Source organism: Manacus candei, unplaced genomic scaffold, assembly GCF_025592945.1.
Source record: "Manacus candei isolate 608988 ecotype Guabito, Panama unplaced genomic scaffold, ASM2559294v1 h1tg000023l, whole genome shotgun sequence".
Lineage (NCBI taxonomy): Eukaryota > Metazoa > Chordata > Aves > Passeriformes > Pipridae > Manacus > Manacus candei.
In genome coordinates this window covers 16,990,006-17,012,817 of record NW_026138071.1, presented here as the reverse complement: position 1 = coordinate 17,012,817, position 22,812 = coordinate 16,990,006, and the positions used below count along the sequence as shown (strand labels likewise).

The 22,812-nt window shown below is 38.0% G+C and overlaps 1 protein-coding gene across 4 annotated transcripts in view; it reads left to right on the top strand.

The window, feature by feature from the left end:
- Positions 1-22,812, top strand: part of RAPH1 (Ras association (RalGDS/AF-6) and pleckstrin homology domains 1) — an 87,643-nt gene that overhangs the window by 10,179 nt on the left and 54,652 nt on the right. For all 4 annotated transcript variants that reach the window (XM_051786814.1, XM_051786815.1, XR_007904419.1 and 1 more), the window contains one exon: positions 22,224-22,343. In XM_051786814.1, the coding sequence (XP_051642774.1) occupies positions 22,224-22,343 (120 nt within the window). Of the gene's footprint in view, positions 1-22,223; positions 22,344-22,812 lie in introns of those variants that run through there.

Here is a 22,812-nt window from a genome sequence, read left to right as displayed (position 1 = left end):
GTGCTGCAGGATTTCTGTTATGCAAAAGAGCATTTGCAGCTGACTGCCAAAGCCAGCTGTATGAAAACAGAAGTTGCTTCAGCTTCACCAACACAGTTGAAAACCTATCTTGTGTATGAGTAGTTTCATTAAAAAAAACAAAACCAAAAAACCAACCCTAAGATGTAACTATGTTCCATGTGGAAATGTTCTAAAGACTAATAACGTTGGTAATACTGCTTGCCTCTTCACTAGTGCTTTTTATGAGCAAGTGTGCAAAAAGTATACTGGTGTAAATAAAAGTTTTTTTCCTTTCTAACTTTCTGAACTCTTTAATGCATTTGCAGCTAGAAGGTGACAGCAGTGAGTGCTAGGAATACATTCTTGATCCATGTGGCCAGTGGTGTTTAGCACTGCAACAACAGCAGTGTGTGGAAATCTTTCCCAAGTTTCTTCCAGTGATTTTTGGCCACGTTTTTGTTTTTCATACAGAAGGTGGACTTTTCTCATCTGCTTCCCTTTACTTGCAAAGGGGTGGAGAGTCTTGTGGTTGAGATTTTTAGGTGATTGTTTGTGAGGTTTTTGGTTTTTTTTAAGAAAAAGCTCTTGAGGTTTTCCTCCTGGTCTTTGACTTGTAAAATTAATTTTTAAATGGTACACTGTCTTTTGCCTGTGTGTAATGTTGTCCAGTCCCAAATACACTAATATTTCTTGACTTTTTAACACTGTCTTTCTTCTTTCTGCTGTCACTTCCCCTTGCAAAAAGGAGACCTAATTTGCTTTACATGAATCAGAAGACTTATATAGAGAAACTTGGATTTTCTGGCTTTGCATATACAAATTGCTTGTGTTGTTTGCTGTGCCCTGCAGATAGTTTAGTCTTAGCTTTTTCTTATGCTGGGAAGGAGAAGTCTGCAGGCTCCCTTCAGTACTTAATTATGAGAGGGAGTGACGCTGTGTTTGTACTTATGTAGGAGGTTTGAATCAAGGAATCTCCAGTACCATAATGAAGAGATTGCAATTAGTCACTTCAGCAGTTGTAAGGGCTGTTGCAGGACTTGGTAATGGAAAAATTCTAGTTTATGAAATTTAATTTTATTCATGATAAAATTTTGTAAAATTTTTAAACTGCTTTGTTGGTGTCTTTCGTGTGATGCTTACACAGCATGAACTGAACTTGTGGATGATTTCTGTGTTTAGACATAACATTGTTGACTATCTTTTGTTTGTTGGTTTTTACTTATATCCTGCGGTTATTTTGGATGCAACATCTAAAATATTTTGCATAGTGGTGTCAACAAGCACAGGGGATTTTTCTAAGCTTTTCCTTTTCGCTCTATTAAAAGTTTGGGTTGTCCTTGATCTGATTTAAGTCTGATTTTTATCTCACTCTAACCTGCAAAATCAATTTGGCAATTAATGTCTCAATCTTCCATTCTATAAAAAATAAGGCTACATGCACTAGAAATGCTCAGGGATTCTTGAGCCTATATGTCTAACTGAGACATTGGTGGATGCTTTTATGAAATGGCTCATGTTCATTTGACCTAAAAAACTGTTGCTTTGAGTTATGTCAAATCCTTTCAGCCACCAAGTCACAAATAATATTCAGTCTCTTTTTTCCTAATACATCCATGTGCTATGAAAATTCTGATGTCTTCTCTGCTTCAGGGTGGACACTATTATGGCCCTTTATTACTTTATCTTAAAAGCCCAAAATTAATGTCCCTCATTTATGCTAAAAACAACCAACCTGTCTTTTATCAGGCTGCGGTATGTAAAACCATTTTTCTCATTAAAAATTTACATCTGAAGGCTAATGTAGTGCAGTCTCTGTCACATTGCTAGGACTATTCCTGAAAAGCGTTGAGGGAAGTCTTCCTGGGTGCTTAGAATCAAAAAGCACTGATCATGTTTTACTGAACTTAGACTACCTGTTTTAAAATTAGCCTTCATTGTTTTTTGGCTTTATTGATGTGTCGTGCCAGTTGAAGACCTGAAGTTCCACCTTGCCCTAGTTTCCCAGCTTTTAAGAAGATCCTTATCTGTCAGGAACCAAACGGTTTTCTTACAGTGTTAGGTCTACTTTTACTATTGAGTAGAAGGAGAGAGGGGTTGAATGTCATGGGATACCTTGACAAAAGAGCTTCATTTTTAGCTGCAGGACTGTGTTCTCTACCCACCTCTCTTGCCCACGCTTTAGAGTTATTAGAGAACTGCTTGCTGTGTTGTAAATGGATGGTGAGATGCCCTGACCTGTGTGAATGCACTTTAACATGCTGCCTGTGAAGGAAAAGGAGAAAGAAAAAGATGTGGTGATTTATTGGTAGGAGCTGTAATACCTCATTTTTATGATGGAAAGATATCTCCAATTGTGAGGGGTGAAGATGGATGAGTCCATCACCTGTGGAGATTTCAGGACCTCCAGAGAAGCAGTTCCACTTCATTCCAGTGTTCCCCTCCTGCTGAAGGAAGCAGATGTGTGGCACTATCAAATGCAATATTCTGTTACAGTCTGGACTTGGACCCTGGCATAAGTAATTCATAAATAAGGGATTTAATTTTATGTTTTATTAGCTATAAGCTACCTTTACTGCAGAGATGTGTTGGGTTGCAGAGAGAATGTGCAGAAAGGTCCTTGTGGAATTTATAACTCTGCAAAAACAGTTTTCTTTTTTGGCTTGTAAACCTGTTCTGATTTGTTACAAACTGGCCCTTTAGAGTATGCTAGCCTGTAGCTCCTATCAGCAAAACTTTATAAATCCCTTGGAAAGATAATGGGAAGAAGTTGCCAGCAAGACTTAGACCTGAATGGGCATTTAAAGGTCTGAAGGAAGATAAAAAAACCAATAAAAGCCGTGAAATAATTTTTTTAAGCTTCATTGTAAATCGTTCCATGGTGGTGCTGCTTTAATTTGATTCAGCTTGAGATAGAGATCTAAGTCTCAAGCATAAAAATATTTTCCACAAAAAATGAAACTAAAAAAATCTTCAGCCAGTTCACGCCTCACTGTTAGCAATCCAAGGAAATGAGACTGGAGGCTAATGGAACATGCCACAAACTTCTGCATCTGCAGAAACTTTTTCACAGTGCAGTAGACAAACACAACTTGGAAATTATTTTCATTTTGAATGTTGAAATGGTAAGGAATTAAGAGACTCATTGTAATGAGGCTTTTCGACTGGTCACAGTCACCTATATTTTAAATAGCTACTTTTGCTGCTTTGTGCTTCATTTTGTCTGCAGCAAATTAATGCAGATCAGTTCTTTCTTGCCAACCCTTGTCCTTAACAAGATGTGAATGTGGTCCAAATAATTAGCATTTCTAGTGTCACAAATGACATTTCTTATACAGTGTGGTCAACTCAGCTGCTTTAGCAGGAAAAATAGTCATTGTGGTACACATTATACTTTCAGTGTTGTGTTCTGTAGTTTATTCATCTGGCTCAGTCCTTAGAGAGGTCTTTATACCAAAGAAGATATGTTTCAGGAAACAAAAATAATTGTTCTTTTTTCAGAAAAAGCTTTACTCAGAGGCTTGCCAAATTTTTACACAGCTGTTAAGATGATATAATGCTTTTTTTGGTTTGACTAAGGTTGCAAATATGAACTTCCTTCCTCCTGCATTTATAATTATTCTAGCAGTGTGCAGAATTTATTATAAATCTCTTCCAAATTTCTGCAGAGGGAGAGTATCTATGAAATGCTTACAGACTTCAGCATGCAGTTTATATTTGCTTATGAAATGGGTGACCTAATTTTCTGTGAGTTACATACAACCTCTTCCCCTAGTCCTGCCAAGAGAATGTATGTCTAGAATAAGAGTTTGTCTTGGTTTCATATGGTTGGAAAATCATCAGTTGTGAGAACTCTTGACCAGAGTACCCTTAGTCCTGGGAGGAGTTCACCGTGGTTAAGTTGCAACAGAGCACACTTGGTCAGGCTTCAAAAATGGGCTCAGAGTGGACAGTAGGTTCTGTTCTGTTTGTATGTGTCAGGTATTCCTGTATTTGTTGTGAGCTGTATTTCCTGCTGCTTTCCAAAGTATGCTGAAGGAAATGACAGCACTGGTGATCAACCTTGTGGACACAGGCTGGAGTATTTTGGAAAGGACCTGAGCAGCAATACTGTAAACTGAGGTTATAATTTGCCTTGGGAAGGGCATGGCTCTTTGAGCATGATGCAAACGCAGTTTGGAATATGAAATTAAGCTTGTTTTTAGCCCTGATTTTCTAACTAAATTTTAATGCTTAGAAATTGTATCTAATTTTTTTCATACAAAGATTTGAATTTTTATGTTCTGTAGAAAAAACTATGATTGTGTTAATAATAACGTAGCACTTCTATAAAAGTTTTGTGTTTTTTAGACAATATTGTAGTATCAATATGTCTGTAAAAGGTGTTCTTACATTTTGTTGTTTTTTGATGTTTAAACAATATCTTGGTAGTGTCACTAGATTTGTATCAGGGAAAGGTGAAGGAATTTAAAATATCTGACTAGTTAAGAAAAATAGTCTATAAATTAGTCTTCTAAAGATTGAGCCTTGGTGGCTTCTGGTATTAAGCTGTGATGGCAAAAAAAAACAGGAACATTTGTTTCTTGATGAACAGGTACTTACTGGAAGTTTTCTAGAATTTGTGTTGGACTCTCAGTGATATAACAAATAATAATAAATGCAGTATATAAGTTTCATGATGCTCTTTAGACCCAGGTGATTTCAACAGCAACAAGCTGTTTGTGCAGAATGCTACTCCTCTAGCCACAACCAGGAGTATAGTTGGCTGGTACCCTTGTTTGAGTACAATTCTTATAACCAAAAATTTCCAAGACATCATTTGTGTTAGGGAAACCTTAAGAGTGTCCTAGAGAGATATGTCTGTGTTGAACAAGGACAATGGGAAGTGGTCATTCTCTAGAAAACAGAATACAGGGTCCTTTTCCATCCTTTTCCATAAGAGAAAAATAATTACAAACACTGGAAAAATGAAGATTTGGTGTAGTTGCAATCAGGGTTCCATTTAAAAACTTAGAACTAAGGTATTCAGGGATGTACAGCAGAGTTCTTGTGAATACTTTTGTCACCAAGTAAAGGTGTAGCAGAACAGACTTTGAAAGTGTCACTCCAAAGGAATTCTGCAGTCTTGACTCTGGCAACGTGGTGAAAAGATTAAAAAATTTGCCTGAGTTACTCCAGACTTAGCTGGGCACTGTTACTTTCTGGTCATTACATAGAATTTTGTGAACCCTTATTATTCCTTGCTTGGAATTACGAGTGATTTTTTTTTTTTTAAATTTTTTTTTTTTTTAGGTATTAAGTTATGTCCCAGTGTTCTTGTGAAAGAAGTTGAATTTGGGTATTTCTGAAAGTATTATGGTATGACATTAACCATTCATGCTCTTCTGCACAAACTCCCACTGGCCTGCCCAAAGAGAAAGTGCAAAACACAGATGTAGTTTTATTAGCATGTAAGGGTTTCTAAAGTGCATACTGTAGTCTGGAAGGCTGTAAATAATGTAGGAGGAAGGTGCTCTGTTGCCTGAAGCTGGTCCCCCCATTTCTCTGTCCCGTGGTTCACACCAGTCAGGGGCTCAGCTGTGTGCTGGTGGTGCTGGCAGTTGTACATTCTCATCTGAATGAAGCTATGTGCAAACTTTAGACCAAATGTGAACTTGTGTGTCATGACTTAATTTTTGTTTGAAGGCAGCAGAGTATTTCTTACACCAACAGGAAAGGCAGCCTATATCAGCTAGCTAATGTATGGTTCAGAAAAATTGAAGTGACTTGAACTTCATGGAATTGGTAGTAAACTGCACAGTTGCAGCTGTACCCAATGAAACATTGATGGACTAAAGCATTAAATGCTTGTAATAAAAAGTACAAGCTTTGAATATGCTTGTAGATAAAGTAATTTATTAAGTCTTGTCATTTTACTAATTTGGTAAAAACTGATCCAGTTTTAACATAAATGCAAATTCAGCAAAATTATAACTATTTTTCAATGTCATACATATGTGTTTACATATGCTCTACAGTAGGTAGCATTTGGAAATATCTCTGAGCTAATGGGAAAGGTGGCATTTTCTGTTTCTTGTTGAACTTAAGAACATAAGCAAAATGCTTGAATCTTTTACAGCACATTCAGAGCTAGAAATGGAGTCACAGGTTACAGTGTACCTGTCACAGGTGAAGTTGCTGCTGCCAAAAAGGGGAAGTCTCACTTGTTTCTTTCTCCATCCCATCTCCCAGCTCTCTGGTGTGAACTCAGAAGAGTGTGTTGGCTCTAATATTTGTCCAGTCACAGGGTAATCTCTTTCTGCTTGCTAACTCAGCAGAAAGGCTGCTTTGCTGTTTGGAGTGTTGAGTGAATTTTCTGATGGTTTAGAAGGTTGACAAGGCTCAGTTGTGTTCTGGAGCAAAGTGCTAATGGATGGAGGGTTGGGGACTTCTTCCATTTCATGACAGCAATGAGGTATTAGGCTGGCTCAAGCTTTAATGTCTAAGTTGTTATTTTAAACTGTGGCATTGGGAGCTTAAAAGAAAAAGACATCAGGAAAGCTTGTAGAGACATTTTTCCAAAAACTCCTTTGAAAAGAACAGTTGACCCTGGAATAGAGAGAACGATTAGTTTACATACCATAAAATTTTAGTGCTTCTGAGTGAGTTGTCTCAGTGTTTTTTAAATGCAAAGGAAACCTCCATCTGAAATGTGTTGTGGTTTTTTTAATACCCTGCAGCACTTAAATGCCAATAACAATAATAAATTGACTGCATTTCTCAAATGCTTTGCTAAAAATAAATGTGTGTAGCTTTACCCAGGTGATAATAGCTGTAGGTGTATTTGATGAATGTGCTGACCACGCAGACCGTGCAGGTAGGAGGTGGGCTGCCCCTTTACCAGTGCCATGTTTCTGAGAATAGGTCAAGGTGAAGGATTTGGTGTTGGAAGTACCGTAACATTTTGGTACTCAGCTTCTTCCTCTGAACAGGCAGTATATTTATCCCAGGAGAGGATAGGAAGGAAGAAGGAGGAAGTGTGTGCTGCAGCCCCTCCTTTCCTATGTGACTGGGACTGTTGGGTGTGCACAGCCCAGTGTGTGCTTCTAGGTGAATTTGTTTCTGAAGGGGCAAGCGCAGATGGTCACCACCTTCAGCGTGTCACACAGCCTGCTCCCAGCTTTGCTTTTCATGGGAAACTTGAATGTGATCTGTGGGAATTATTTTGAAAGTTATTCTCCTGTCTATCTTGAGAAATAGGCAGGCTGTGTTCACCTCTGACTTTTTACTAAGTAGCATGTTCCAAATAAATCCACTGTGATGGAGGAGAGCCTCTGTGGCTGTCAGAGTGGCAGTCAAAGAGTAGCTGCTATCAAAAGAAATAATCCTGCCTTTTGCTGCTGAGGATTCTGTGGGAAGGTGCTCTGTGCTAAAGCCCATGAGCCATCCTGTAGAGATCCATTCTTAATTTCTTGAAGGCTGCCAGGACTCTTGATGTTTACAATTCAGTTGTGATAGGAGGGTGTCTGTCCCCAGATTGATTAATTCCACAGAGTATCTGATTCTTGTCCCTGCTGTGTTTCTCAGCATGGAAATGAGACTAGTGTATAGCATTTTTCAGTCAGTATGACCCTTGCTAAGTAGTCCTGATGTTTAAAGAAGCTCATTCATTTTTCTTGTATTTAAAAAAAAAGCTGCATGGAAAACAAGTACCGTGTTAATTTAAGATGGCTTTATCTTAATCTGATCTAAAAAGCATTACTATTAAAAGCTTTTTTGTAAACTTTAAAGTTATTTGTCAGCCTTTGCTATTCATTTTTATTTTCATCTCAATCTGCCTTACCTTTATCACAGCATCAAATTTGGATGAAAGACAAGAATAATTGAATACTGAGTGACAGAATTTCCAAGCCTATTTGTAAGCAAAATGTAAAGTGAAACATAATGCACAGCATATATGTGACTGTCTGTATAGTAACTGCTCTCAGCCACCTGCTTAGGATTATCCATCACTGAATTAAAAATCTCATTTGTTTAAAAGTTTGGGGGAAGATAATTTCTGGAGAAAAATTTGAAACTTACATTCGTAGTTGCAATAGCAAAACACTGTATTGTCTTTAGTTTTGATATGCAAGAAGAGTTCCATTTATGAAGCTACCAAGTGTGGTGGCAGCAGACTTAACAGTAGTTGTTTATGTGACTCAGTTGCTGAGCCGCTTAGACAAGGCCTCTGCAGCTTAGGATCTGAACAGCATTTCTTAGGAATGCTAGCCTAATCCCATGAATTTAAATACTTCTGTTTAAAGTCCTCCTTTAACAAGACCCAGCTGTCAGCCCCATCTTCCATGGTTGTTCTACTGTATAGAAATTTCATGTTCGCTTCCTCAGTGGCATAACTTACACTTTCTTTTTTCCTTTTTGCTGTGGAAGCTGATTTCCTTACTTTTTCAGGACTGTGTGCTTTAAAACATTGATTCTGTTTTAAATATTTACATTTGGTCTTACTCTCAAGGCAATTAAATTCTAGATAAAGTCCTTTGGTATGCATCAGTTGGTGTTAACTGGCTTTTGGACTTCCCTAACCTTTGACACAGCAAAACGTTGTGGGTTTTTTATGTTGAGACTGCTTTCTTGCTGTAAGTGCTTTTTTTCCCATGGTGTAGTATCCAGAACTAGTGTTTTTCCCCCCATCCCTCCCTCACTCTCTGCTGCCAAGATTTATTTAGAAACCTAAGTAATGCAGCTTTTCAGTACATCTTTAGAGCACATCTTGAGTATACAAAATTAATTTAAAAAAAATTTTAATTAGTTTCAGGAGGCTTATAAACTAGAGATTAAGGTCAGTGCTCAGTAGGCAATGTGTAGATTCCTGTTAGCAGTCCATGACAAATTTCATAACTTTATACCTCCAATTGCTGATACTGATTTGAGTTATTATGTGGACTTCTTTGTTTAAGATCATTAAACCACCCTTCCAGAGAAGAGGTGTTGAATTGACAGTAGAAGCAAAATACCAAGTGAAGAAAGTATTAAAAAGAAAAAAATGCAGTGAGAAGTATTGTCAGTTTTCTCTGTTGTTTTTTTGAGGTGTGGTTGATGTGGTTAGGTTTGGTTTTTTAGGGGTTGGGATTTTTTGGTGGAGTTTTTTTGTTTGTTTTGTTTTGTTTATTTTATTTTATTTTTTGGTAGGGGATTTTTGTATTTTAGAAACTTGATAGAGAATTTTTCAGTGACATTCTACTAAAATGGCAAATAAGAATTAAGTTGTGTTCTCAGCCTTTATCAGTGATGAGCATATCTTTCTGGATCTGCTCAAGACTTTCTCCTCTTCAGCAATTTGTACAGGCTTTACTAGAGAATAGTGGTGATGAAATTGTTAGACTTTGCATCCAGCACAACCAGGTGTCTCTCAAAAGTTGCCCTGTGGATTGAGTTCACTTCTGGAACAACTTCTCTTACTTTTTGAGGAGGAAAAAGAGAAGAAGGGTTGAGCAAGTGTAGGACTTGCTTGAAGTGATTTTTATTATTTTTTCCTCACCTGCTGGAGTTCTCAAAATACAACTTGAATTCTTACAGTATCAACAAGGAAAACAGTGAATTGCAGTTTACACAGCAGGAGGTTGGCTTTCTGTCTTCTTGTTGCATGTGAGGTTTATGGGGATCTGAAGTTGTGCTTAATCACCTGCAAGACCCCAGGGAAGATGCTGATAAACTACTCTCTTGGAGCTGTGATTCTCCTGCAGTTTTGAGATTCATAAACCTGTTTTTCCACCCCTATATCCCCATAGTGCAGAACTTGTCTGTACTTTCTCCTTTTCATGCTACATAGTTGCTCCCAAACTTCACTGTGTGTCAAGGACCCCTTCAACCTAGGTGCCTCACATCACTGCCTAGTGAGCAGTGTTGTTTTACTGCCAAGCAATCCCCTCCCTTTTCCTTTCATAGAAAACTGCCCCGTTCATGCTAACTTCCAGTCTTGACTGCTGGGACTCGTCTCTGTCCAGAGCCCCACATCAGCCTTTCTTCTGGATTCACAGGGCTCTCTGGAGCCCTGCTCTCTCTGCTCTGCTCTCTTGAGACAGCCCTTCAAAGCCTCCCACAACACAGCTTTTCCATGGAAAAATCTCTCCTTACATACTATTCCTTTCTTTGTTAATACCATGGCGCAGTACTGTACATTCCTTTCCCCCCCTTCACCTGCCTCTCACACTCAATAGAGACACATCCTTTTGTGCAGAGGTTGGTGATGAAGCAAAAGGTGATTCTTACAGTCTGCAATGAAGTCAGAGGATAAAAGTTGACTGCTAATTGTAATACTTAATCTGATCTCACTAGTGGCTTAGAATATAGAATATAAAATTAATTGAGCCAGGTAGTCTGTTGTTTAGATATCTTTATTTTTTGTTTAAGGCAGTGTTGTTCTTTTGCTCAATTTGTTAGAAGTGGGTTTGAAGTAAATCAGGTGTCTTCTAAATCGAATATACTTTTTCCTTCTAAGATAATGTTTCAACCAAAAGATTATTTTGCTATTCATTCTCTAAACATTTTTTTCCGTGTAGTGTCTCTTAAAAGAATGCTATTTTGTAATGGCTAGCTATAAACAACAGAATGTGTTGATTCATAAATGCTAAGAAGGAAACACCTATGTACTTTAGATGTATCAAACATTCATTTGTGGGTTTTCTGAAAAATACAGTTGTGGGGTCTGATTTTATTTTTTTTTTGTTTTTTTCTGGAGAAGGTACTTCTAGCTATAGTGAAATGCAGCTCTTCACAGTGTAATCTTAATTCTTAGCAGGAATCCTAAATCTACTTCCAGCCTACTGCAGCTGTGGTTAGTGTAAAGAATATATACCCTGATACAGAAGTTCGTAGAAGCAACCTGTGAAGAACGTTGGTTATTTATCATAGCTGAAGCATTACTTGTCCAGTTTTTGAGCTGTAGTTCATAGGCTGTCACCAGGTCCTTGCTGAAAGGGATTTGGCAACTGCTTCTGAGTGCAGAGTACCCCCATCCTACAGCCTGCCAGCATCTGCTGTGCTATCTTAAGTGAGCATTGGCATAATGATTATTTTTAACCTTTGAGAGAGTCCGTTGAGCAAAAATTAGTTTTTAACTATACCAAAGCATAGAGTAGCTCAGAGTCTTATGAGGAAATACTCTCACCTGCATTGTAATTTGACCTGTGATCTAGGTGATTTAGGTCATTCATTTATACCATCTTCTGTAAGCACTGTTAAGATGTCCAGCTATTACAGCTAGTTGACAGTTACTTGCTTTATTTTGCTTTCTTATAGTTGAAAGACAGCCTAGTGTATGTGTAAAAATTAGGAAGTTTTGAGTATTTATTCCTGGTGGAAAAAGACCCTGTACAGGCATAATAGACTGGTCTATAAAGGGATGTGATTTTTATAGTGATTGCTTGGCTAGTGCTTCTTCTCAAGTGCAGGGTGAGCCTGGAAGTGCTGTTGTTAGCCTGGTGATAGTTATTATTGGTCCACAGCTACAATAATATTTAAATATTAGCTGGAATCTTTGCATAAGACCAAATATTATAAAAAAATTCATAATTAATCTGCTGATGGAGAAGAGAGACTACATGATCTTTTCTGGAATGGATGAAATTGCAAGAGGCAAGTAAGCTCATAAAAATCAATTTATACTGTGCCTTCTAGTGCTTTTGTGGATTGAAGAGGAGATCCCCAGGGCAGTATGGTAGATAAGTTCCTTGTGGAGCTATCTTTCAGGGCGTGGCCAGAATGGCATCACTGTACAGCACCTGTGTATAGGCTCGTCCCACGTACCTCTGGCTTACTAAATTAGTGCTTATTTTAGTGTTGGTAGTGAAGTGGTTTCCTTTAAATGCAGCTGTGTTTGAGTGTTTTTCACTGCCCATGAAGTTTAACTATGGCTATATATGAAGCCATTCTTTCATGTTTTGTCTCACATACTGCACACCTACAACCCCTTCATGCAGTTTCTCGCATGTTGGTTCAGTCTCCTGCTGATCCTGAATGGAGAAGTTTCCCATTCACCATGTTTCCTTACCAATTGCACTGGCATAGAAGTACCTCTTGTTGCATTGTTTGCAAATAGAATGGTTAATGCAACCTGCATTTTGAACAAGGACAGGGATGGAACTGTATACTGCCCGAGAGGGAAGAAATTAGATCTGTATCATTAAAAGATGTTTTGCTCACATCTCAATTGAATCCTTCTTTTGAAGGCTGTTGTGTGGCCCTCCCACAGAATAAGACAGTCTTCTTTTTCTTCTGTGTTATTGCTTGGTTTTGATTTTTTTTTCCTTCTATAATAATTCAGTCAACATTGACAGCTACATAAGAAAGAGAGGACCAAATAAGATATAGCAGAATTAGGTGCCATTCTATTTGAAAAATGTGTTAGACCTTTTGAATCATCATTTAGACTGTTGCTAGTAATATGTCTGAAAATGTCTTCATTGCAAAATAAAATCATTTAGCTGGTTATGTAAAATGCAACACATGTTTCTGTCCTTTTTTAGTCAGCTTTTATGTTCTGTTGTTACACGCAGAATGTTGCTGAAAGTACAGTTATGGATGTAACACTTTTCCTTGTTCTGTATTCCCAAACCATGAGCATTTTGCTTTATATTCTTTTTCTTGGCCCTTACTAAGAAAATGGAGATCTTGCTTCCTTCATTCTTTCTACATATCTGGTGCAGTTTTGCATACAAAGATGTTCAAGGGTTGTCTTTTTCCTTCGGTCATTAAGTCCTTGAGAATCTTCAGTAAAAGTTCAGGCATTCAAGTTCTTCATTTCCTTTTCTAGAGGTTTTATATAAGCTTTAGTGAAGCTTCAGACTGGCTGATTGGTATGTGTATCTACCATGTCATTAGGAGATGTGCACTTCTGGATCTCCTATCCACGTTCTTTGTGTCCTGTGGGGACAACTCGTAGGGACTCCTTCCATCAGCCTTCAGGCTGGGGCAGTTTAATGGCCTCCAGTGTATAGGAAAGGTAATCTGGTGGACATATGGGAAGGATTCTTCTGAAAGAAGAACTCAGGGCTGAAATAGCAGAACTTTGTGAGTCATTTGTGGTTCTTCCGTGAGTAAGAAAGGGACACTTTTTAACGATCATTTACTTGAGCAAAATTTGCCATTGGCCTAAAAACCTCCAAGACATATTGACCTGATTGTGTATTTATGCCCTCTTCAGATACTGTTGTGAGCATTTTCAAAGTGTGTGTTGTCTGGAGTCAAGCATACATAACCCCCTTAGAGCTTTGAATTTGTACGTTCTCAACTTGTGTTATAAAGCTTAACTTGAGTATGAAACCTTTTATGGACTTCTGGCTGCCTTTTGTCGAGGTTGCAGATTCTCTAAGATATTTGTATTTTATTTATAATAAAAATGCATCCTTTGTCTACTTGCCACTAATATTTTAAAAATATTATTTATGTAAAAAACAATTATTTACAGATACACACTTCTTGAAGTTACTAAGGTAGTTCTTGAAGACTAAGTAACTTAGTTCTGCTTCTCCTTCTGCATCAACTTGTTTATGTTTGTTATTCTTTTTTTGGACATCATTCCAAAGCTAAAACTGAGTGCAAAGAGATGCTGCAATAGTGTTTGTGTTATGATAACCACATAATGAAGATTCTGGAAAATTGGAGCTAATGTAGTTTCTAAGTGCATATCTACCTACTGAAGACAGACTGTACAATGAAAAATCTTTAGTCTTAGCTGGTAAGACTGAGATGTTGACTCCTACAACTAATGAATGTCATTGTTTTACAGAACACTTATATTTTATCCTCTGTTCAAAAAATATTTTAGCTAAAGCAACTTTTGTTTTTATGAACTAAGTACTTTTTTATAGCTGTCTTCAGGTTGTCTTCATAAAGAGTGTTCAGTGAGACATAAGGATGCTCTTTCTATGGGAATTAATTTACTGTCCACTTGGGCACTCTGGCTGGAATCTTGGTTCAGGAAATGGGATACAATTATTGATAAAGCCCCTTCTTTTCAAGGGAGCATCTGTTTGGCTAGATATGAGTCAGGCACTGAAATATATTGGAGGGAATAAAGGTTTTACTGTGTGCCTTCTCAACAGTGCAAATTTCAAATAGAGTTAGATTCTTCTGTAGACATTTTGGTAATTTTGGTGCATCCTTTATCTCACAGGAAACAACATTTTATAACTGTATTTCAATATACAAGGAGACACCCTTTGGAGACTAATTTAAAATTTCAGGCTGCAATTATGGAAAGCTAGAGTCAATATAAATAGTAATAATAGTACAAAGACAGCTTAAAACCAGAAACCAACCCTGTGGAATACAGGGTATTCTGCTTGATGCACTTTGCATGTTACATCTCTCTTAAAGCTTTCAAACAAAGAAGGGGTGGATGGGTAGGTGTTTTGTGGGTGGTTTTGCTGTGGCACATCAGAGTCATTTCCCATTGTTAGAAATCAAGATGATGAAGTAAACATTCTGGTATCTTCAGTTTGTTTATTTTGGGAAATTGTGGGTGCTCGTGTCAACTAAAGTTAGAGGGGGAATGTATAAGTTCTGATTAAATACAAAGGGAGCTGCAGAGGATATGAATATGGAGAATAATATTTTTCTATTTCTTCATGCTGCTAGCCAAGAAGAGCTTTATACTTTCACATTTGTATTGTCTGTGAATAACACTGTGTTGTCAGATCCCTGTTTAACACAGTCTGCTTCCTTCTAAAGATCTGGTGCTGAATCTGTGGAAGACTAGGGAGCAACTGTGGGATGTTTGACTTTCCTGGTTAGAATCTCCAGGGGTAGTTGTTGAACAGCCTCTTAGAACCTGACAGGGATAACAGTGCTCTCATGACCAGCACCAAGTTTAAAAAACCTGTATTTACTGTATACAGCATTGATGTATTTTGGGGGATTCCAGAAGCAGTGAGACAACTTGCTTTGATGTTACCATCTGATAACTGATTGAGACTTTTTTCTTCTTCCAGTTGCTTTTTCAAACAATCGTTTCATTAGCAGTTGCTAAAATGTAAGTTATGTGTTCCCTTGTGTTGCAATAAATATTTGTATTACAAACTTACAAACAATGGAAAGAAAAATATTTTTATGAGCTTAGTGAAAAGGTTGTTGTTTGACTGGACTTAAAATACAGCTACAGGCAAAAGCAAGTTCTTGTACAGGCATGTGCTTAATTTTAAGAGTGGAGTTAGAAATGCTGTGTGTGTTTTTGACTGAATAACTGTTACTTTCAGCAGCTGTTAGTTGATCTTTTAATAAAACTCTGGCCTGTCTGCAATTCAAAACATGCATATTCAGACACGAATGTTTCTCTTCTGTGGTTTCAAAGATGCATTCTTGCATCTTGCACAGATCGGTGGGTAAGGGAGGGAATATTGTGGGCTGTCCAGTTTTGCATCTCTCAGCTAAACCTGAAAATAAGACCATACAGTGAGGATGCCTGGTTTTCATACTTGCTGGATTTCTGCAATCTAGACCAGCTGCCTGATATAAAGTAAAAGTCTTAAAAAAACCCCAAATATGCGCAAACTGCACGTTGCTTTTAAAACTCTTTCAGTGTATTCTGGAATTGTTTTCCTTCTCCCAGTTGCTCTGAATAAGTTTTGTGCGTTTCATGGTCTGCTCTTGACTTCCTCTGTTTGAAGAACAGTATTTATTGCTAAAGTACAATGCCTTATTTCAGTTTGGAAGAACAGCTTAAAGAACCCATGTGTGTAAATATTTGTTCCTTTTTTTGCCAGCCCTATTCCAAAGTTACTACTAATTCGTTTATTTCAAAAAATAAGTATGAAATTAAATAAAAACAATTTTCCAGAGCAATGCTGAGTCCCTTACTTCCTTAATAGTTGGAATGCAGTTGAGATGGACAGGACAGATCAATTGAATTGTGACAGATAATGCACTGATGTAAGGAAAACATCCTTCATGAGTTGGGGAGTAAGGGAGAGAAGGGCTGGAAACAGAGAGTAGACTTGAATCCAATCTAGTGACCCAGTACTGAGATGCATTAGTAATAATGAATGCTTCACACACCGTAAATGTATCTTCAGTCTATTGATGTGTGACTATTTTTTCCTGGGTCTTACATTGCTGTCCAGGATCTCAAGAGGTCACCCACAGTATTTCAGTGTATTGGTTATAAAAGGTCTCTTTTCTTTTAATGAAGTGTGTTTTCACCTTGTTTTGTGACTACAAGTCTGGAAAATTATTGCCTGAAGCATGGTTAAAAAAAAAACAACAAACAAACTCAAAGTTGGCTCAAAATAGTATATTGAAGCAGGCTTTCACTTGACATAAGGTTTTTTGGTTTGAGACATTTTGAATTTGAATTTTTTGGCTGACAGATTTGTATCAGTTTTTGAATTTGAGAGGCATTGGAATGTTTGTGTGCTGCAGGAGCCTTGGGATGTATTACCTATGCTATTTGAAGCTCAAAGAAAACAAATGCTCTTTTGTTCAGCTTTTCATCTAGATTACTCTTAATGTAAACTGGGTTATAGAACATTGGATAATGCACAAAGAGTTTCCCATAACTTTCTAATCCCCCTCCAAATATCTTTTTCTGGAGTAGTTACTTTCAGAATACTTTATACTTATTAAGAAGAAAGATGGACATACTAAAGCAAATGATCTACACTGTGTCACTGGCTTAGTGTGCTGCTTATTAAATTCAAAGGAGAAATGCTGGTGCCAGTTATACCATAAGACTCTTATTTTTAATGAAAAATGCACTAGAATTGACTGGTCCCTGTCATGTGGACAGAGTAGTAATATGAAACAAATAATTTATGTGCTCAAACTACCTTTCATGATTTACCGTGACTTTAGTAAAATGTATAGAAACATGGAATATGGGCACAGGCTTTGGCTGTCATTTTTGTGAAAGCATTTCAATTTTTTTTTTCTGTTTAAGAAACCTTTTTCTTTAAGCAGTCAGGTGAATAAATATTAGACAAGAAAAACTGCTAGAATCTTACTCTTGAAATTATGTGTGCACACTGTGCCTAGGTGCTTGTACAGTATATTACTGGAGTGTTCTGTCACATACAACTTCTTAAATGGATACGGTCACAATGATACAGGAATGACCACAAACGAGGGAACTTTGATTTCCAGATGAGGTGCAGACAGAGTATGCTTCCCAAACCAGAATATGCAATGCAGTTCCTTTTGGTTCCTGAGGCTAGCTTTTAAAATGCAGAAAACCAGTTACTTCTTGAGATGGTGTTTTGAACGTTTGTGTATTGTCTGCTGCATCCTTATAATAGCTTTGTAACAAATTCCATAATTGTTTTTAGGAAGCAAATCCTTAGTTCAGGAATAAGCATGAGCTTGTAGAAACTTGTATTTAAATAATAAGAAAAGTTGGGGGTGAAAACATCAGTTGCCTGAAAGATGGTATGTTTTCATTTTAGGGTTTTATACTGTCAGTTGTTTTTGAACACACTAAAGCATCTCTAGTTCAAAGTTCTAATTACAGTGCTTCTGCAATTATAGTGAATAGACACATTTTTGTAGCTGACCCTTTAAGCACATTGGTGTTGCCAGTTGGACACAGAATTCTATTATTATTTCTCTTATGATCTTTCCATAATTAATTACTTGTGGTATAGACAAATCCTGCAGTTTGATTCTTTTATATCTGGAGTTCTTTCAGTGCAGAGTGTTTTTATTAGAAGGATATATTGTTAATGTAATAAAGATTTCTGCTATCTTGAACTGGGTTGATTTGAGGTAGGAACTATTGTCTTAACATGCAAGTGTGCAGAATGGGGTCTCGGCGAGTAAAGTTTGGATTATAATTTAACTCTGTCCCAAAGCTGTTGCTTTCTGATGACAGCTGTTTCTTAGTGTCAGAGTTCTGCAGTGGTTTGAAATGAAAATGTCAAAATGGTCTATTTGAAGCATCGTTCTTGGGCTTTCCATCTTTCCTCATGTTTTTTAACATGACATGATCTAATGATTGTCCTAATGTACTAAAAGCTACAATGGCTTCTATAAGAATCAGCTTGAAAGAGTAAATTTTTCTTTTTTTTCTCCTTGAATTATTGGTGAGGGGTTTTTTTACAGTGTAATTTAACATAGTAGGTTATGATTAAATATTGCAATGGGTAACTTCTAATGAAAGCCTTAACAGTTTTTCATAAATAAAATAGACTATACTGTGCTTCATGCATTTAAATGTGAACAAACCTAATGAACTGTAGTGGAAACTTGATAGCTGACTTACAGTGATTGTGAGTCTGCCTGTTTAAATAGCATTTCAAACAGATAATACAGACTGTCACAGTGTGTAGCTGATAACAAAATAGTGCCTAGACCACACTTCAGTGCAGAAGGCCTTACTTGCATACAGAAGACTGTGCTGTATTGGTACTGTATTTTATCTGGGTATCCCATAATGATGCTGCTCATTTTCATGATGTTCTACTCTGACAAACACTTGAACTGAATAGGAGGTGAAGTGTTGAAAAATAACTTGAATCCTAAAGTTCCTTTGGCACTTGATCTGGTATGAACTAAGCAGAAACAAAAGCTACTTAAACTCTGCTACCCTGCAAATGCTTTAGGAATGTGAGTGGCTTACTTTAGGGTATCACGTTAGAACAATTACCCCTTTTCCATTTTGTACATCTGATTTAGTTCTAAATGACTCCTTTAACAAAATAGCCCAACACAACAAAACAAAACACACACAACCTCCCACTCCTTATGCCGTTTTTCTTTCTGTTATAAAGAAAGATGTTGTATCCTTAGAAAGGCATGATAACTCCCAGTTAGGTATGATGTGCTAAAGTATGGTGTGTGGTTACTGTGATCAACAGCAGCGAGAAAGAAAATGGTTGTAAAAGGAAAATTTGAAGTTTTTAATTGGAATGTGTACTCTTTTATAAGTTGTTAATGTTTTTGAGTGCTTATGTCAAAAATTCAGATACTGTTTTCTGAAGTGTCTCTGCCTTGATTTGTTGAATTAATTCTTTAATTAATGTCCTTTTGGATATCTTCTGGTAGTGGAATTGTGCTAAGACAAATTCCTTTTACAGAACTAGCAAGTCAATATTAGCTATTTCTTAAGTGAGACACTATCCTCTGTGTGCCTTTTGCAAGTAAATGTTGACAGGCTCATAGGAAATGCAGCTGACGTTAGGAAGCTTGGGTGGGGACTACAAGGAGCTGGCAAATACTACAGGGTTTAGTGCCAGACATGCTGACACAACAGTACTTCACTGGTAGAAGTTTTCTTTAGGCTGCTAATTCTGTCTTCAGAGTAACTGGAATTAAAGCAGTGTCTCTGATTCCAAGTTAAAATAGCTAAAGCAACAGTTTATGGGAAATTGAGAATACTTTCCACATCTCAGGTCCTCAGAAATATTAGTAAAAAGAGCAAGCTCCTCTCTTAATGAAAGCATGAGTTATGAACTGTGCCATAGAATGAATCCACTGCAAAACAAGTCTCATCTAACTGTAGATCATCAAAAACAGCTCAAAGAAGGAAAGGCTAGCAGTGTAAAGTATCCATAAATACTGAGCTCTGACTGTTTTATATCATAGTTTCCATTTATTTGATTTGCCAATTCATTGCAATATTTTGTAAGGCACCCTTCAATAACTTCCTTTAGCTTTCAAATAAAAATCCTTTATTTTAAGTGTAGACACTGGAAAATACTATGTTGTCAAATGATGCAGTCTTGGTGGAAGGATGCAGCTCTATTACATAAATATATTGGGTTTGTGTTTTTTTATAATTTCAGCTTCACTCTTAGATGTTAGGAAGAACTTCCTTCCATTTCTTAGAGTGCAGAACTCAAAGCAACTGTTGGAAGAAAGGAGCTTCAGATGGTGAATTTAATTTGTTCAGCATTGGCACAGTGCAGTGTGCCTTGACAAGTCAGCTTTAATATTATTACCCCTTTGAAGATAGGCAGCTGCATTGTGCTCTGCCACTAAAGTAGAATCTCAGTAGTGGACTGAAGCAGCTTTGCCTACAGCAACTGGATGGCAGTATCTTGCATCCATGGGAGGCATTGGCTTTTGCTGACCTCAGAATTATGGATCTCCTCTAAAGTTTCCTGTTCCCTGACAGTTTTATCAAGAGAAAGTGAAAAGCAATATATAAATATAAGGAAAGGCTGTTTTTAAATCATGGAGGTATTTTTGCATGAACAAGTGTCATATAAAGTGAAAAATAGATTGAAGAGTTTTTTCTCAGAGATCACCTGTATCTTCTTTCATAACATTCCTTATCAGTTCAACTCTGCAACACTGTGATGTCTTTCAGGCTAAGATTCGTCTTTTCCTGAAAACTAGCATTTAGAAAGTTTGGGTTTAAGTCTATGAAATTTAAACTGGTGTTTTCAGAAAGCTGTGTAGCAAACAACTATGTAGCCCATGACTTTGACAAGTTGGAGGACTGGGCAATCACCATCCACATAAAGTTCAACAAGGGAAAGTGCCAGAATCTGCACCTGGGCTGGGGCAACTCCAGATGTACGTACAGACTGGGGAATGAGAAGCTGGAAAGCAGAGCTGTGGAAAGGGACCTGGGGGTCCTGCTTGATGGCAGGTTGAATATGGGCCAGCAGTGCCCTGGCAGTCAGGAGGGACAACTGTGTCCTGGGGGGCATCAGGCAAAGCATCACCAGCCGGTCGAGGGAGGGGATTGTCCTGCTCTGCTCTGCACTGGGGCTGCCTCACCTTGAATATTGTGGCAATTTTGGGCACCACAATATAAGAAAGATATTAGAGAGTGTCCAAAGGAGGGCAACAAAGATGGGGAAGGGCCTTGAGGGGAAGCCAATGAGTAGTGGCTGAGGTCACTGGATCTGTTCAGCCTGGAGCAGAGGAGACTGAGGGGAGACCTCATTGGAGCTACAACTTCCTTGTGAGGGGAAGAGGAAGGGCAGGCACTCAGAGACTGTCACTGGTCTCTTCTCTGTGGTGCCCAGTGACAGGACCCAAGGGAATGGCCTGAAGTTGTGTCAGGGGAAGTTTAGTTTGGATATTAGGAAAAGGTTCTTCACCCAGAGGGTGGTTGGGCACTGGAACAGGTTCCCTGGGGAAGTGGTCACAGCACCAAGCCTGACAGAGTTCAAGAAGTGTTTGGACTATACTTTTAGGCACATGGTGTGACTCTTGGGGATCCTGTGCAGGGCCAGGAGTTGGACTCGATGATCCTTGTGGGTCCCTTCCAACTCAGCATATTCTGTGATTCTTTGACTTGACTAAATCAAGGTGTACAACTCACCATTCATTTTTTGTGTTGCTCTTGGTGGTGATCTGTTCTCAACTGTCTCTGGACATTCTGTAGCACATCTCCAGGAGTTACTCTTTTGTGCTGCCTGATAACTCCCAAATTGTTACCTAGTTCATTGCGCTGCCCGCCACCCCCCTGCCCCAAGGATGTTCTGAACCAGATCCTGGCTTTATTGGTGTGTATGTACCCAGAAAGGCACATGTGTCTTAGCTCCATAAAAGGAAGACATGTTTGGAGAGAATAGAGGCTTGCTTAACAAAAGGTTAATTTTCTTTGGGGTAATAGGAGTTAAACTTTGGAGAACATTAAGTCTTTATCTTGGTTACAGCTTTGTTGAATGAAGGAGGATCTGATAAATGTTACAGTGACTCTTTGCTTCCAGGGAGGAGTTTCTTTGTTGAATAAAAATTGTGCAGTATCACTGAGCTGATCTGGTCAGTGTCCAAGATTTAAACTGTCTCAGGGGATGTATTGCTGACATTCTCTGTGGCCTGTTTAGGTATTTCTGTTTACGGATGTGTAGAGTGATCTATTTGCAGTGCAGTGAGACTGCACTTCCTGTGGGTTGAATGGTGTTGCTTAACTGTGGTCAGCTGAATTCCTTGGACGAGAGTTGGATTTTTGTAATGTAATGTCAGTATATTTTGCCAACAATAGCTGGCAGTGAATGCATGCAAAGCTAGCATGAAATAATTTCTGATGGTGTATTAAATATTGTGAACTCTGTTCTTAATCTTTTCTGTATGGTTCTGACAAAAGTGAGCTGCAAAAATGGCTTTGTAATTATCCATTGCAACTTTCATGCTAAGTCTTCACTAGTGAGCAGGATAACAAACTGTGAATGTATGCATTTAGAAAGTAATGGACAGACGTGCTTTGACTTCAGAATACTTTTTCAGAAACATAGTAGCTGACACCAGTTTTCTTAGACACTGATAAGAAAATTTGAGTGTCAAACTTTTATTTTTTCCAGATGGAGCAATTGTCAGATGAAGAGCTTGACCATGGTGCAGAAGAAGATAGTGATAAGGAAGACCAGGATCTGGACAAGATGTTTGGGGCCTGGCTGGGTGAACTGGACAAACTCACACAGGTGAGGGATATTTCAAACATCTTACTGAAGTATTATGATTCTTTTCAGTTGGATGCTACCTGCTCAGCACTGCTGCTTGCAGCGAGGTAAACTTTAGCCTGTGACCAGTTCAGTACTCTTTAAAAGTTTGTAAATTGGCTTCTTTTCCCCATCTCAAGGTTGTTAAATTTATTTTTCACAACCTTCTAGTTTGGCCTTTCCCAAAGGGTAAGATTCCTATGGAATTGGTATTTTGTGCTTGTGTATATAAAGAAACATGGACTTTAGCTGACTAGAGATAGGCTGTGTCTTCAAATGTGGTTTGATGTTGTCCAGCTGTGACAGCATTTATTTGTTGCACCTGAACAGCAACAAGGAACAGGAAATTGTGAACGTTGCCACTCATGACATGGTAAAGTGACCTGATACACCCTAGAGGACTCATCATTGTTCCAGAGTACTCTTCCGGCATCAGAGAAGCAGCTGATAG